At 46.8% G+C, this 14,135-nt stretch overlaps 1 protein-coding gene across 1 annotated transcript in view; it reads left to right on the plus strand.

The window, feature by feature from the left end:
- The first annotated feature begins 2,371 nt into the window (after positions 1 to 2,371).
- MED13 (mediator complex subunit 13) overlaps positions 2,372 to 14,135 on the plus strand; it is a 55,213-nt gene continuing 43,449 nt past the window's right edge. Inside the window, exons 1-2 of the mRNA XM_030962397.1 lie at positions 2,372 to 4,403; positions 6,215 to 6,449. Coding sequence (XP_030818257.1) covers positions 4,338 to 4,403; positions 6,215 to 6,449 — 301 coding nt within the window. The 5' untranslated portion in view covers positions 2,372 to 4,337. The remainder of the gene's footprint in view (positions 4,404 to 6,214; positions 6,450 to 14,135) is intronic.

A 14,135-nucleotide genomic window follows, 5' to 3' on the forward strand; every position in this document is an offset into this window, starting at 1 on the left:
CTCTCCATTGTGTCTTGCTGCTCTGAGGTGCTGTACATGGAATTGGGAAAGCCGCAAGGTTCTGAGCCAGGAGGAATTTGAGTTCAAAACTCCATGGTTGATCTGTTAGGTTTCTTCCCTCTTTTGTGGATATTTTATCAGCTCCTTATCCTGGCTTTAGGTTTGCTGGATGTTCTGCACTTGTGCTGGGATCCTACAGAAGGATTTATTGTGATGGATGTGTCAGGACTGATGAACCAGATCCCAAAATGTGTTGTGTAGAGAAGTGAGCTGAGATCCTCAAAACTGGGAGGTGCAGCCACACCAAACCCAGTGTTAGACACTAATCCTCTCTTCCAGACACTGAGCTGTGCTGTTGGAGGGAAAAGAAATGGGAAAATTATCCTGAAATCAATCCAGACTTGCAAGAACCATTGTCCTGGACATCCAAATCTACCAAATCCCTTTTAGCAAGGGATTCTCTTTCCTCTTAGTGACAAACCCAAACCAGCTCTCATGTGCTTAATGCAGAATCCTGCTTTCCCTGATGTCCTTCACATCCCTGGATTTCTCCGAGGGGGAGGAGTGACTTGAGAACCTCTCCCCAGGCACATCAGGGAGGCGCTGGGACTTCCGAGGGGCCGGGGCTGGCCCTGGGCACCCAGGAATGCTCCTGGCAGCCCTGGGCTGCAGCCAGCCCGGGGAAAACCATCTGTTCCCCTTGGAAAGGGGTTTGCTTCCCCCGGAGCCCTCCCCCCGCATCCCGGCTCCGGCCCCAGCTGCCGTGTTTCGATGAGCACCGAGGGAATGAATCTCCTGCGTTTAAAAATACTCTGCTTCTATTTAGATGAAAAGAAGAATCTTGCTTGCCTACACTGGCATACAAAAATAGGCTCAGTGTGAGTAAATCTTCAAAGTTTCTCTTGGTGAATATATCTAGCCTCACTTCTTTTTTTTAACTTATATGATAAGTTTATTTATAGAGTGTCCTTCTTTCCTCCTACTCTATCAAGACATTTGCAGAAGGTTGTCGCTCGTCTTGTTCAGGAGTCCTGAAATAATTTGCAGGGCCTTTGAAACATCATCGTGTTGCATAGTTGTGATCATCGTGCTGCTGTTGCATGAACATATCATATTTTAATGTGAATGTCAGGTTAGCTGAGACATTCAGGGCTTTCTTTTACTTTAGGTGCTTTACACTGGTTTGTGTTTTCACTTGAACACTGCAGTAAAAATTCTGCATATAGTAATTTAAAATTTTCTGTTTTACATGCAAGGCATTGCCTAGAAAATTAATGTGTAATATGAGAGGATTAGTAAGATGCATACACTTTCCAAACATCTCTTAAAAATAGCTTTCACTGTCACTGTAGCATCTTAATTCTGAATAATCTCACAGTCCTTCTGCAAATCTGTGCATGTAGTAACAGAGAAGCCACCTACTTCATCCTCTTGAACTGCACAATATGGATCTGGGCATGGAAAAAACTGGGGTTTGGAGTTGGGTTCTGCTTTGGCAGAGAGGCTGTCTGTGGGACTAGTGAGGGCATTAATGCTTGCATTAAATATTAAAGTCAGCTTTCACAATTCTTGCCTATCTTTTCAAAAAGGCTCCGAGATCCTCACTCTGGAATTTGCTCCGTGGTGCAAAGCGCCGGCGCAGATCTCGGGAATGCTCTGCCAAGAGGTGGAAGCTGTGGCAGGGGAGCCAAGGCAAGTGTTCCCTGTGCTGGGGGACACTCTGTGCCCGGACTTTGGCCCGGGCTGACCGGAGGTGCCCTGGGCTGGGCACAGAATCCCAGAATTTCCACAGGGGCCGCTGAGTCCGGCCCTTACGGCCCACACTGGGATCAGCCCTGGAACGGACAGGAGCCCCAGCAGGGATAAGGAAAGGGTGTAAATATTGAAATGGAGCTGCCAAAAGACGCATCAGGCTCTGCTGCGTGCTGCCAACCCCCAGGACATGGCACAACGGGCACGAACTGATGCCCAGGGAGCTCCAGCTGAGCATGGGGAAGAACTTGTCCAAGGGGCACTGGAGCACGTTACCCAGAGAGCTTGCGGAGCCTCCCTCGTGGCATTATCCCAGACATGATCCTGGGCTCCGGGCTGTCCCACTGAGCTCCTTCCACCCCGACCCATCCCCACCACCCCGGGGCCCACGGGCCCGGCCGGGGTGGGACTCGAACCCGCGGCCCCGCCGCTCAGCCGCAGCCGCTAGATGGCGCCGCCCCAACGAGCAAGGCGGGGGCTCCGCAGCGCCCCGGACGCCCCTGGCGGCCGCGCGCCGCCGCCGCACCCGCCTTCCCCCAGCGGCGCCGGCGGCCATGGCGGTGCGCGCCCACGTGACGGCGCGGCGGCCAATGGGAGCGCGGCAGGGGGGCCCCGACCGCCGTCCCTGTGGCCGCCATTAAAGAAAAAGGGTCTCGGAATTACCCGGGAGCCGGATCCGCTCCCGCTCCGGCCATGGGGGACCCGCGCTGAGGCTCCCGCCGCCACAGGATGCCGCGGCCGGGCAGCCGCCGACAGAGGCACCGCTGAGGGGAGGCGACGCGCCGGCGGGGGCTTCGCGGCACCGACTCCGCCAGCGGCAGCAGCGGCGGCGGCCGCCGCGTCCCTGTGTGTCGGCGGCGCCGGGAATTGCGGGGCTCCGACCCCTTCGGGCTGAGCAGAGCCCGGGGCTCGGCCGCCGCCTCCCCGCCCTGCCCAGGAGCCTCGGGGAGGGGGCCCTCCGCCCACCGCCCCCGCGGGGACCCGCACCTGAGGAGAGCGAGCGGTCTCGGGGCTCCCCCGCCCCCCAGCGCAGACCGCTCCGGCCGAAGACGATCGTTTTGGTTTTTTTTTATATTACCCCCCCCGCGCTTTTTTTTTTCTTCCCCTGTTTTGTTGGGGGTCTTTTTTGTTTTCTTTCCCCCCCCCCTTTATTTTTAAAGGACCGGCCTCGCAGCTGAGCTGGTCCCTCCCCGCCTCGCCGCCCCCCGGGCTCTGGCGGGGGTCGCGTCCCCCTGCCCGCGGTGAGGGCTCCGCGCTCCCCCGAAGAGACTTTGCGGGGTCCCCCGGCCCCCGAGGACAGCTGGGGAGGACCAGGCTCCCCGAAGACACTCTGCGATTTACCGCGTCCTCCTCCCCCGAAGAGGCTGGGGATCGGCCTCCCGGAGACTCCTCCATCCTTCCCCGAAGAGACTTCGAGGGTCACCCGCAATTTCCTCCTTCCACCCTTCTCCCCCTCCCTCCTTTCCCCACGGAAGGAATTTTTACCCAGCGGAGGATATTTTGGTTTCGCCCTCGCTGCGAAGAGTATTTCGTTTTGGGGAGGGGGGGTTTCCACACGGGAATTTAATCCCCCGCTGGGCTGCTAAGGAGACTTTTGCGGCCTTTCTCTCTCAAGGAATACCTTCCCCCCTCCCCTGCCCCCGCAGATGTTTTTTTGGGGTACCCCCCAGGAAATTTTTCTTGCTCTGCCTTTACGAATTCTTCAGACCGGCCTTGCTTCTGGCCCCTGAAGTTTGTTTTTATGATTTTAAATTTTAATTTATTTGGAATATTTTTGGAGCAGGGGAGAAGAATCTGACCCCCCCACACCCTGTTGCCCTCGGACTCCGAAGAGACGAGCCTGGATTTTTCTCTCTCCCACGGCCAGTCCTTCCCAGTCATTCCACAATTTGCCCCTTTCTCATCTGATGACTAAAGGAACAGGAGGAAGAGGAGGGGGGGTTCTGGATTAATTGCCCCCGCTGGATTATTTATTTTTTCCTGCTTCTCTTGCTTGGCATCTGAGAAGAGAGGAAGGAGGGATGTCAACTGATTTTTACCCCTAGCCCCCTGGATTAATTACCCCATTTTTATTCTCTTGTTGGATCAATTACCCCTTCACCTTACCTCCTCTCCCTCCCCTCCTTATGCGAACGAGAAGACAAGAGGAACAGGGAGGATTTTGATCTTAATCTCCCGTCGTTGGATTACTTACCACCTCCCTCTTTCTGTTCTCCCCTTCCACGGCGGCTTTACACCCCCGATTGAGCTCCAGAAGACGAGAAAACGTTCTGAGTTCCTCTTTAATTTTTTTTATTTTATTTTTTTTTTAATATATTTTACCCCCCTCTCCCACACCTCTCTGTCTCTCCTCGCGGGTTATTCCCCGTGCCACTATTTCGCGTGCGTGTGTCTGTAAATCCCTTATTTAATTGTATTATTATTTGTGCGTGTGCAGAGCCCCCCTCCCCCTTTCCCTCTCGCTGTCTGTCTCTCCCTCTCTCCCTCTCTCTCTCTCTCTCTCTCTCTCTCTCTCTCTCTCTGTCTGTCTCTTTCTTTCTTGTCGGAGGCTGTGGGATAATGGCGTGTGGGTTGTGGCTGTGAGGATGAGTTCCTGCTTCGTGCCGAACGGGGCCAGCCTGGAGGATTGCCATTCCAACCTCTTCTGCCTGGTGAGTGTCGGCCCCCGGCTCGCACCCGCCCGGGGCCACCGAGGGAAGGGCTGGGAGCTCTGGGGGAGGGGGAAGGGGCAGTGGAAGCAAAGCAGCCATTTTTAGCAGAGCTTCTGCTGGATGAGCCCTCGGAGTAGGCCCTGCCTGGAGCAGCCAACTCTCCCATGCCCCTCTGGTTCCCCTCCATCGCTGTCTGTCTCGCCTCGCCCCTCCCTCCGCTTTCTTCCTGGATAGCAGCCTCCCCGCGAGTCGCCTTTTCCTTCCCTTTCCGTGCCTTCCAACTTTTCCTCCTTTCTCCCCTATTCCTGCCTCTGAGCCTGGTGTTTCTCGCAGGGGAAGGGAGCTGCTGCTGCTGCTCCCGGCCCCACATCTCGGGGAACTTTCTCTTTTCCCTCCTCACTCGTGACATCCCAGGCAAATCCTCCCTTCTTCCTCGCTTTTACACGGATCCCTTTCCCTGCTCGTTTTTATTCTGGAGGGTTGCTTTTGGTGATGCCCTGCCTGTCTGGTGTTTTGATGTGCACCATTTTGTAGTCTTTTTTTAACCCAAATATCAAATGGTTCATATTGTTGAATTTTGGTAGCTCCAAGAGTAAATTCGATATAGCTGGACTGTGATGCAATTTTTTGGTGTCTGTGCTGAGCTGTTTCATCAGCTTTTAATGCAAATGAGCTAATCTTAGCTGTCTGCCTGATATTTATGATCCTAGAGATTGTTACAACAATCCTGTGCCAGTCTGTGGCACTCATATTTTTGGATGGAGGGGAATCTGGACAGCCTCGCTGTGTCTGCAGCCTGCATCAGGCCTGCAGCTCCAGATTAATGGTACAATTTTAAATCTGAAAGTCTTTCTGAAGTAGCAACTGTTGCAGACAACCTTTCATCTAAATTGCTCTCCTGCTGAAGGTAGGGAGGCTGCCATGTTAGGTTTAAATGTTGCAGTAATCTTTTGTGTGTTGTCATATTGGGAAGACAAAAAATAGTAACTTCTTAGCAAATGCCAGCCTGCGTGGCTCTGCCTTCCCAAAGAGAACCCGGGGCAATGCCTTCCCTACCTGCCTTAAGGTGCCTGTGCTGGAGTGAAAAAACTGAGTGCTAAAACTTGGTGTTGTGGTGGAGATAATCCAGGAATTGTCTGCTTCCCGTTACACAAGGCAGTAGGTCTTTCCCTATGCAAAGTCAAATTAATTTTTGCCTAGGAAGGGGTTTAGTGGATCATTATCAACGTGGTTGCAGGTCTAACATATAATTGAGTGATAAAACGAGGATTTAAATCATTGAAATGTGGTGTGAGGAACGAAAAGTATGATAGCTCTTGGTAAAATCAGTGAAGACGAGAGATTTCCTGGGGGAGAGACAGAATTTTTTGCCATGGAGAAACTTGTGAAATTTTCCCAAGTGGTAGATGGCTGGAAGAATGTGTGATTTACTGTATCACCTATTTCCATGGAGTAATCTTGGATGGAAAAGGCAATGTATGCATAAGTAAGCAAAAAGAAAGATGTTCTTTGCTAAGGCAAGTGTTTAGGAGATTGGACTGTGTCAGTCTGTGAATAATAACATTACTCACTCGTCTTTCACTCTTCTACTTTAAATCAAATCTGCTTTTTCTCTGTGTAACCTTAAAGCTGCAGTGAAAACAAACAGCTCTTGCTTTACGCAGTTATTAAACTGGGAACAACCAGGGATCCTAAAGCACACAGAACCAACCAACACCGTTCCCATTAAACCCTGGGGGATCCCTTTCCCCCTGTGCCGATGTGCTTGCTGTGGATGTACCTGTGCACTGACAGCCCTTGTCTCCCCGCAGGCTGATCTGACTGGCATTAAATGGAAGCGTTACGTGTGGCAGGGCCCAACGTCTGCCCCCATCCTGTTCCCGGTGACGGAGGAGGATCCCATCCTGAGCAGCTTCAGCCGCTGCCTCAAGGCCGACGTGCTCAGCGTCTGGCGCCGCGACCAGAGGCCCGGCCGCAGGGAGCTCTGGATATTCTGGTGGGGGGATGACCCCAACTTTGCTGACCTGATCCATCATGATCTCTCAGGTAGGAGCTTGCTGGCACCTTCCTTTGGTCACTAGGAGGATCTGTGCATTCTTTGGTCGCTGGTGCTCAGGGCTGGGTTCTGACACCTGCACCAGGTGGAGGGTTGTCTCCAGAAAAGATTAATTTGTTGCTGTAACCCTCACCAAATTATTGCAGTGATGATCAACCATGTGCTCTCCCCCTTGGACTGCTGGATTTTTGAGAAACAAGGGTTTTGCTCCCCACTTGTTCCCTTGAAAGAAACGAAACACAAGCCTATGAGTTTTGGCAGCTTCTTCTTGAGAAAGCTGTGCTGAAAGCTGTGCCTGTGATTCACAAGTGATGTCTTAAACATGTTTTGATAAGATCCCTTTTGTTGGGCAATTAGAATTTTCAAATTCAAATAGTAAAGCTCATTTTATTATGTAATAAGAAGTGTAGGGATCAGGGCAGCTCTTGAACCGTTTGGAGTTGTTTTGGTTGGAATTCACACCATCAGTGAGAAGCCCTCAGAAGGAGGCACCAGGAACTAACCAGCTGTTTCCATGCAAAATCTGTAAACCTTTAGTTTTTCTGATTCCTCTCCCCCCCTTTTCCTGGTGCCCTGAACCTGCTTTCAAACCCAGCCTTTTGAAAGACTGACAATATTTGTATTTCCCAATAATGTTGTACTTCAAATTTGGCACCTTCCTTTGGAAATGTTTGCTTGTTGAGCTCAATTCCCCACGTAGATGGTTCCAGCTGCTTATCAGCAAGGTGACGAAGTTAGATATTTAAATTGGGTGAGTCTAAAGGTGAAACTCAACTAATTTGAGGGGAAAAAAAACCCAACAAACACATCACTCTAATTTCCTTTCAAATAATGTACAGTATTCAGATTACTGAAGTGTAAAATGAGACCAGGTTTGGTGACCTGGTAACCAGAAATTGTTAATGCTGCCTGTGTGTGTGTGTGTGGATAAGCTGGAGAACAAACAGGAGTTTAAAGTGCCACTGAGGAAGTTGACTTGAAACAATTTAATAATGTGTGGAATTTTCATACAAAAATACTGTGATCTGAAAAACAATTGACGCACTGAAATTATGTTTATTTCTTTGAATAGTTGACTTCAAAGATTGGGCTGTTGCTCCTATTCCTGTCTGTCCTGGAACTACAAACTTTGCATTTTAAACGGCACTTACACTGGAGTTTGCTTGATATTTTAGTGCATTTAAGGCTTCCTTATTATGACCTATAAATAATCTCAGTTCTGACCTGCAGGGAACATCCTTTGTGTGGCTGAGATGTAACTTAGACCCAGTGCTGGGTGGTTTTGGCCTGGGCCTGCCCTGAGCCAAGACCAGCACTTGTGAGGAAGGACCTGTGTGAATTTTGTGTGCTCCTGGCTGTGGGATTAAATTGAGACAAAACACATTTAGAGTGGGAAATCCAGTGAAATTTAAGCCATTTGGAAAGTGCAATTTTGTGCTGCCTAACCACTGAAATTATTTTTTTGAGCAACTTTCTTTGCCACTTGAATCTGTCTGCTGGTGATTTATCACAGAAGGACATTTGAAAACAGCAGTGGTTTGTAGCTGCAGTTTCAGCTCAGCTCCTTGTTTGTGCTTGTCCAGAATTCCCCTTTTGCACAGGTAGATAAGCAGGTATCATCCCAGGGACTTACCAACTCTTAACCTCTCTTAGGGTATAAGGGAGAGATAGTGGAGGATTAGAGTCTCCCAGCCATGTCTTTGGGTATTTTCTTGGTTCAGGTCACCTGTGGGTGCCTGTGCTTCCCCAGAGCTGTTCCACACGTGTTCTGTGCAATGCTGCTGCTCCTGAGGCTGTCACCTGGAGCTGTGTCTGACACCCTGGGCTCTGCAGAGGTTTTGTCCTCCTGGAATGAAAAAGAGAATTTGTGTGTGTGAAGCTCTTGTGCCAGGAGTTGGTACAGATCCTCCTCTGCATCACAGAGGAGCTGGCTGAGGGGTGCCCACAGCTGCACTTTTTCTCTTTGCTGTTACACAAAATCTTCACGTGCATCTCATAGAAGAGAGAGTTATGGCTGAACCCAAACAATGTTATCTGACCTTTGTTGTAGCCTAATGGATTTTTTCATCGGTGGACAATTTCTCCTGGTAATTCACACTGCCTTGTTCTCCCAATGACTGCTTGTTACATTTTCAATGGGAATGATAAATGACTTCTTAGCACAGGCTTGTTACCTGCAAAATTGATTGGAAATTGTTTGCTGCTGGAGGTTGAGGTGCTGCCTCATTTAGAAGTTTGCTGCTGGATAGGTGAAGGATTGTCCTGCAGGATGGGGAGAAGGAGGAATGTGGGAGCAGTTTGTCCCTTAGTGCCTTTGGACAGATTTCTGGTTAGAAATCTGCCAGAGCCACGTTAATAACTCCTGATTCTGGCTCCCTTTGGTCTGAAACTCTGCCTGTTCAGGAGAGGTTGGTATTTTGACAGTTTCTGACTTTTTTGGTGCTGTGTAGTTTCAGTGAACAATGGGTGTTCAGTGACTGGAACACATCTTGGTTATCAGCCCTGGGGGATTTGAAATATGTCAGCTTTCCTTTTGTCCCCTTCCCAAGATGCCTTCAGCAGGGGATGTAGGGTTGTGAATGTACATCTATGCATATCAGATTGAAGAAATAAATGCTATCTCTGTGTTCAGCTGTACATTCTAGAAGTTCACTCTCTGCCCTGGAGTCATGTTTGAATCCTGCTCGTGGCTGTGTCAGAGTTCTCACTGCAAGCCTTGGATAAGTGTCTTGTTGATGGTCAGGGATTGTTGTTGCCTGGGGCCATGTCAAAAGGAGACTTGTTCAGAGATGCTGATTGATCAGGAATATTGACTTCACTCAATCATTTATTTTTTTCCCTTCCCTAGGAACCTACTTACTGTACATACAGCCAAAAATCCAGAGGTCTATTTCTATCCCAACGTAGCTAGAGGCAGACAGAAGTTAGTGAAATGTTATTTTAGCCTCTAACAACCTCAAAGGTTATGTTTTTGTTCTGACAGTGAGGCTTGATTATAGTAATTCTTGCAACTCAAACCCTAAAGTAGGACATCTCTTCCAATTTCAGCAGGCAATGGTCTCTCACAGCTCTGATCAGCAGTGATTTTATTAGAAAGGTTCTTTCTTATTTTCATGTGGCTACTTCTACTCTTGGATTATTTTCTTTTATGTTGGCAGTAGATGATTTTAAACCTGAGAACAGTGGGGTATGAATTATGTACAAGACATAGTCCCAAGGAAATGGTTACAATTTGATTAATGCTGGGATAGGGGAATGCTGCTATATGGCTTTGACCTTCAAATTGCATCTTTTAAATGGTGAGCTGCAAGATGTATCTTTTTCATTCTGGTGTCTATTAAATTTGGTTAATTTACTTTAAAAATTAAAGAGTTGTCTGTCATATATCAAGATAATCAGTTTTTGTTTGCTGAACAATCTTGCTCATGCTTCTGTGAGGGGGAAATGTATAAAAATAATGCTGCTTGGAGGAGAGCTTGGGAGAATCCTGATGTTTGTCTGTCTGGTAAAAACAGTCATGGCAGCAAAGACTGAAATGTGTTGTGTGGTTTTCAATGCATGTGCATTATAGATCAAATCCCTATCCCAAAAATTCAGTGAGGTTGTGCTGATGTCAGCACCGAGTGTCTCATTACTCCAGGACAATGGAAAGCAGAGGATGAGCCAGTTGTCATTCCAAGGGGCTGCAAACCCTGCCAGTTGCAAGGAGTTGGCAAAGGCAGCTTGGAAAAGAGTTCAGCCAGTGATGCCTTTTTAAAATAACAATTGCTCCCTAAGATCATTTAACTCCTACAAAAAATACCCAAAAACACAACAAAAAAGGGAAAGGATGCTTTTTACACCATTGTGCACCTGCTGTGAGCACGGTGAGCTGCAGCCCCTTGGCTGGAAGGATCTGTGTGTTCTGTGGCAGGCAGGAGAGGCATTCCAAGTGTTCCTGCTGCATTGATGCTTCAGCATTTCTTTAGTCCTCCATGTTAGAGATGTAGCCACTTAAGCAAAAGTGCTGATAAGCATTATGCAAAAAATACTGAAGCAGTTGTATCAAACTTCTGTGACTGGCTGTGAGCTCAAAGGTGACAAAGATTTCACTTCCTCCCCCCATTTTTCCTTGACCACCATGCACGTGAAACATCAGTGGAGTCAGGTGAAAAATGCTTTGTCACAGGCAGTGAGGGTTTGGCACGGTCTCATGTTGGTTGTGTGTGCAATGCCACGTGCAAAACGACCTGGATACATCAGAGCAGTGAAATATTTCACTTACACTGCCACATCTACCTGAATATGGAATTACTCACTGTGGTGGAGGATGTTGGATCATTTAGCTGGGAAGTTGTTCAGCTTTTCTTGTGGCTTTGTAGCCAAACTTACACCCAACAAATGGAGAAGGAGAGCAGTTACCTTGTTATCTTTACAAACTGCCATGGCTACACTCTTACAGAAAGGTTCTGCTTTGAAATTGTCAGGATTTAGGAAAGATTCTGCTGGGTAGAGAGCATAAAACCCCTGTGTGTGACACTGGTGAAGGCCAAGCAGCACAAAAACCAGCCTGGAATGGTGCTGAATGTTGTCACTGTGGGATTTTGGACAGTTTGGGTGCCCAGAGTCTTGGATTCAGATTCTGTTCACTGAGTGTAGATAACAGACACCACTCTAATAGCAACAAACTTCATCTGTCTTACTCAGATTCTTATATTGGTGTTTAAAAATTGTATTGTTTTCCTTTTTTTTTCCTTGCTTCTCACTTGTTTCAGTCCCTCAAAACAGTATTTCAGTAGCTTTGCTGGGTAATTCTTGCTTTGAGCAGTTTAAAGTATTTTAATTCAAAAATCTGGGGTTTTAAATAGAAAACTTCTACTCCAAGTGTTTCTGTCATATCATTACAATATTTTGTACAGCAGTAGTTTCACATTACTCTGTTTATTTATTTCCCTTGGAATCTGAGGTTTATATAGGAAGTTTAATTGTATAAATCAGGTTTGTGTCAGTGTTTTTATAACTGGCACAGTCATATAAAGGCAGAAAGGGAACCTGTGAGGTGAGAAATGCTTCCAAAAGAAAAGTCTCACTCCTGATATGAAAGAATGGATTTTTCCCCTGTGTAATTGCAGTAACTGGGGGGAATTGTAGTCCAGAGTGGAGACTTTGTTTCTTTGCATAGTTTATTTTAGAAGTTCATTGAGCATTAGGGAGATATTTTTAATGGTGTGATAAACCCTCAGCCTGTGGAAGAACTGGTGTTTACTGGTGTGCTGTGTGTTAAAGGAAGAAGGGAAATTCATGTTCTTAAATCTTGTCAAAAATGTCATTTTCTAGGCTCTATATTTATCTGTTGTAATATAGATTTATCTCCATATATGTATTACTTCTTAGCAATCCTTGATTAATAAATTTACTTAAATATCTGTGAATAACAATACACTTTAAAAACCTGTCATGAATTATATTTTAATATTTAAAGATACTCCTTATTCAGAATTCACTAAAAATTGCAAGAGTTTTATATTTGGAGGGTGCTCCAAATTTTTTCTTTACTTCTTTAAGAGCACCACACAGACAGAAGGGCATAATCAGTAAAAATGAACTTTACTGGTTCAGGTGGGCTGTGGGAAGAATGGAAAGGAGAACATAAAAGTTCTGAAGGCCTCCAATAAAATTGGTATTATTGAGAAGGTGCTGACTGGAAAAGTTTGTTTATGTGTAGTATGCAAATTGCTTTTTCCTGGCCATTGTTTCCACGAATTCTTCATTCCCTGATCATTTTTAGCTTCATTTGAGGAAAACTCTGTCTAATATGTGATGTAAAGGGAGAGGAGCAGTGGGATATGAGTATAAATTGTTTAATGGATTGACATAAAAATAAGTGTGCTGGGGAAGAGTTGAGTGCTTTGGACAGCTGAGAGAACTCATCAAAAATAAAGTACTTGTAACCTTCAGGTTGGCAGAGCACTTCTGTGGATAACACTTGTCCAAAGCGAAATTGTGGCTTAGCACCTTTTGAAAAATGAGTCAGCAAATTCTTTTGGTTTGTTAGCATTATCAGATTGAACATTTGAATTTATTGTTTAAGAAAAATCAGAGGACAAAAGTGCCTCTTCCTTTGCCCCTCCTTTAATGAATGGTTTGCTGTGTACAATTTTCTATTAAGTGGGAGGGGTTTTCTCACGTCGAGAAACAACAATTTGAATTAAGAAGAAAAATAGTTGGCAGATGTGAGCAGATGTCATGTTTGCTTCTCTCCACCACTAAAACAGGGGGAGGGGAATGACTAAATAGACTTCAGAAAGTCAGAGAACACTTACTGCTGGGTTTTTTTGCATGAATTTGAATAATGTTCTGAAGTGAGGGTTTCTTGAGCTGGCAGCTTCTTTTACCTTCCCTTTCTGTGGCAAGGTGCACCTCACTCAGAACAGGTGGTCTGGTGAGCAAAAATTGGAGTTTTAATTGTGATTTCCATCTCAAATCTTGCACTTTCTCCCCATAACACACTCAGCTGAGAGCTCTCTGGTTCTGCAATAACCTAAGGAAGGAGAGCATTCAAGAATTACATTCTGGGGCAAGTTGTTGCATGGAAACCTGCTCATAACTTGGTGGTCCTGAATAAAGCTTCATCCACCCTAAATGGAGCACCTGGCTACAGAGAATGGAAACATCTCCTTTGTGTGACCATCCAAACACAAGATTTGTGTTATTTCAGTATCCCTGCAATTTCAGCTCCTTCCATGGCATTGCTACACCAGGCAGCACTGACAGAACCAGAGGCGACAGCCTCAAGCTACACCAAGGGAAATTTAGGTTGGATATTAGGAAAAAGTTTTTCACAGAAAGGGTGATAAAGTTCTGGAGTGGTCTGGCTGGGGAGGTGGTGGAGTCACCATCCCTGGGTGGATTTAAAAAGAGCCTGGATTTGGCCCTCAGTGAAATGTTGAGGCTGGGTTGGACTCAATGATCTTAAAGGTTTCTTCTGACCCAGTGATTTCCTGAATTCTGTGACATCTGTAATGTGCCAAAACAAAATTAGTCATAAAAACTGGAATTAGCTGCTTCCATTCAGTCTTCTGGAAGCTCCTGGATGCAGTGGATGTGCTTGGAATGATTGCTTGATATGACAAGAGCTGTGTACAAACCAAGTGTGTAACCTTTGAAATGGTGAGGAGTTTATTGTGCAGCTAAAGTCCAATGTGAGCCAGCTCAGGAGTTAATGTTTGCTCTGCTGAGCTGCTTCTGGTCCTGCTCTGGAGCTGAGCTGGGACTGGGCATCCACAGGGCTGCAGCTGGGGAGCAACCCCTGTGCTTGGCACGGCCACTTCACACCCTTTGACTTTGGACTTTTGTTGCTTTTTGTTACAAGAGCCGTGTGTGATGTTGCTTTAGTGAGTTACTGTGTTATCTTGTAGCTTTACAGTTTTTAAAAACAACTTTTTGCTCCACTCCAGCCCTGGAGTAGGGTGGTGGGGCGGGAAACTTCGTGGTGAGGTCTCTGCTTTGGGAAATGCTGCTCCTTGTTTTTCCTTGTCTTTCCCAGAAAATTATTTCATGGAATGATTCATCTGTAATGATGCACACCTCCTCTTTTATAAATGATGGGGCAGGTCTGTTTACTCTTATTCTGTCCCTCACAGTTCCTGGGAGTAACTTTCTTTTACTCACAATACTGGCCTTGTGTGGAAATGTAC

The sequence above is a fragment of the Camarhynchus parvulus genome, chromosome 19, assembly GCF_901933205.1.
Source record: "Camarhynchus parvulus chromosome 19, STF_HiC, whole genome shotgun sequence".
Lineage (NCBI taxonomy): Eukaryota > Metazoa > Chordata > Aves > Passeriformes > Thraupidae > Camarhynchus > Camarhynchus parvulus.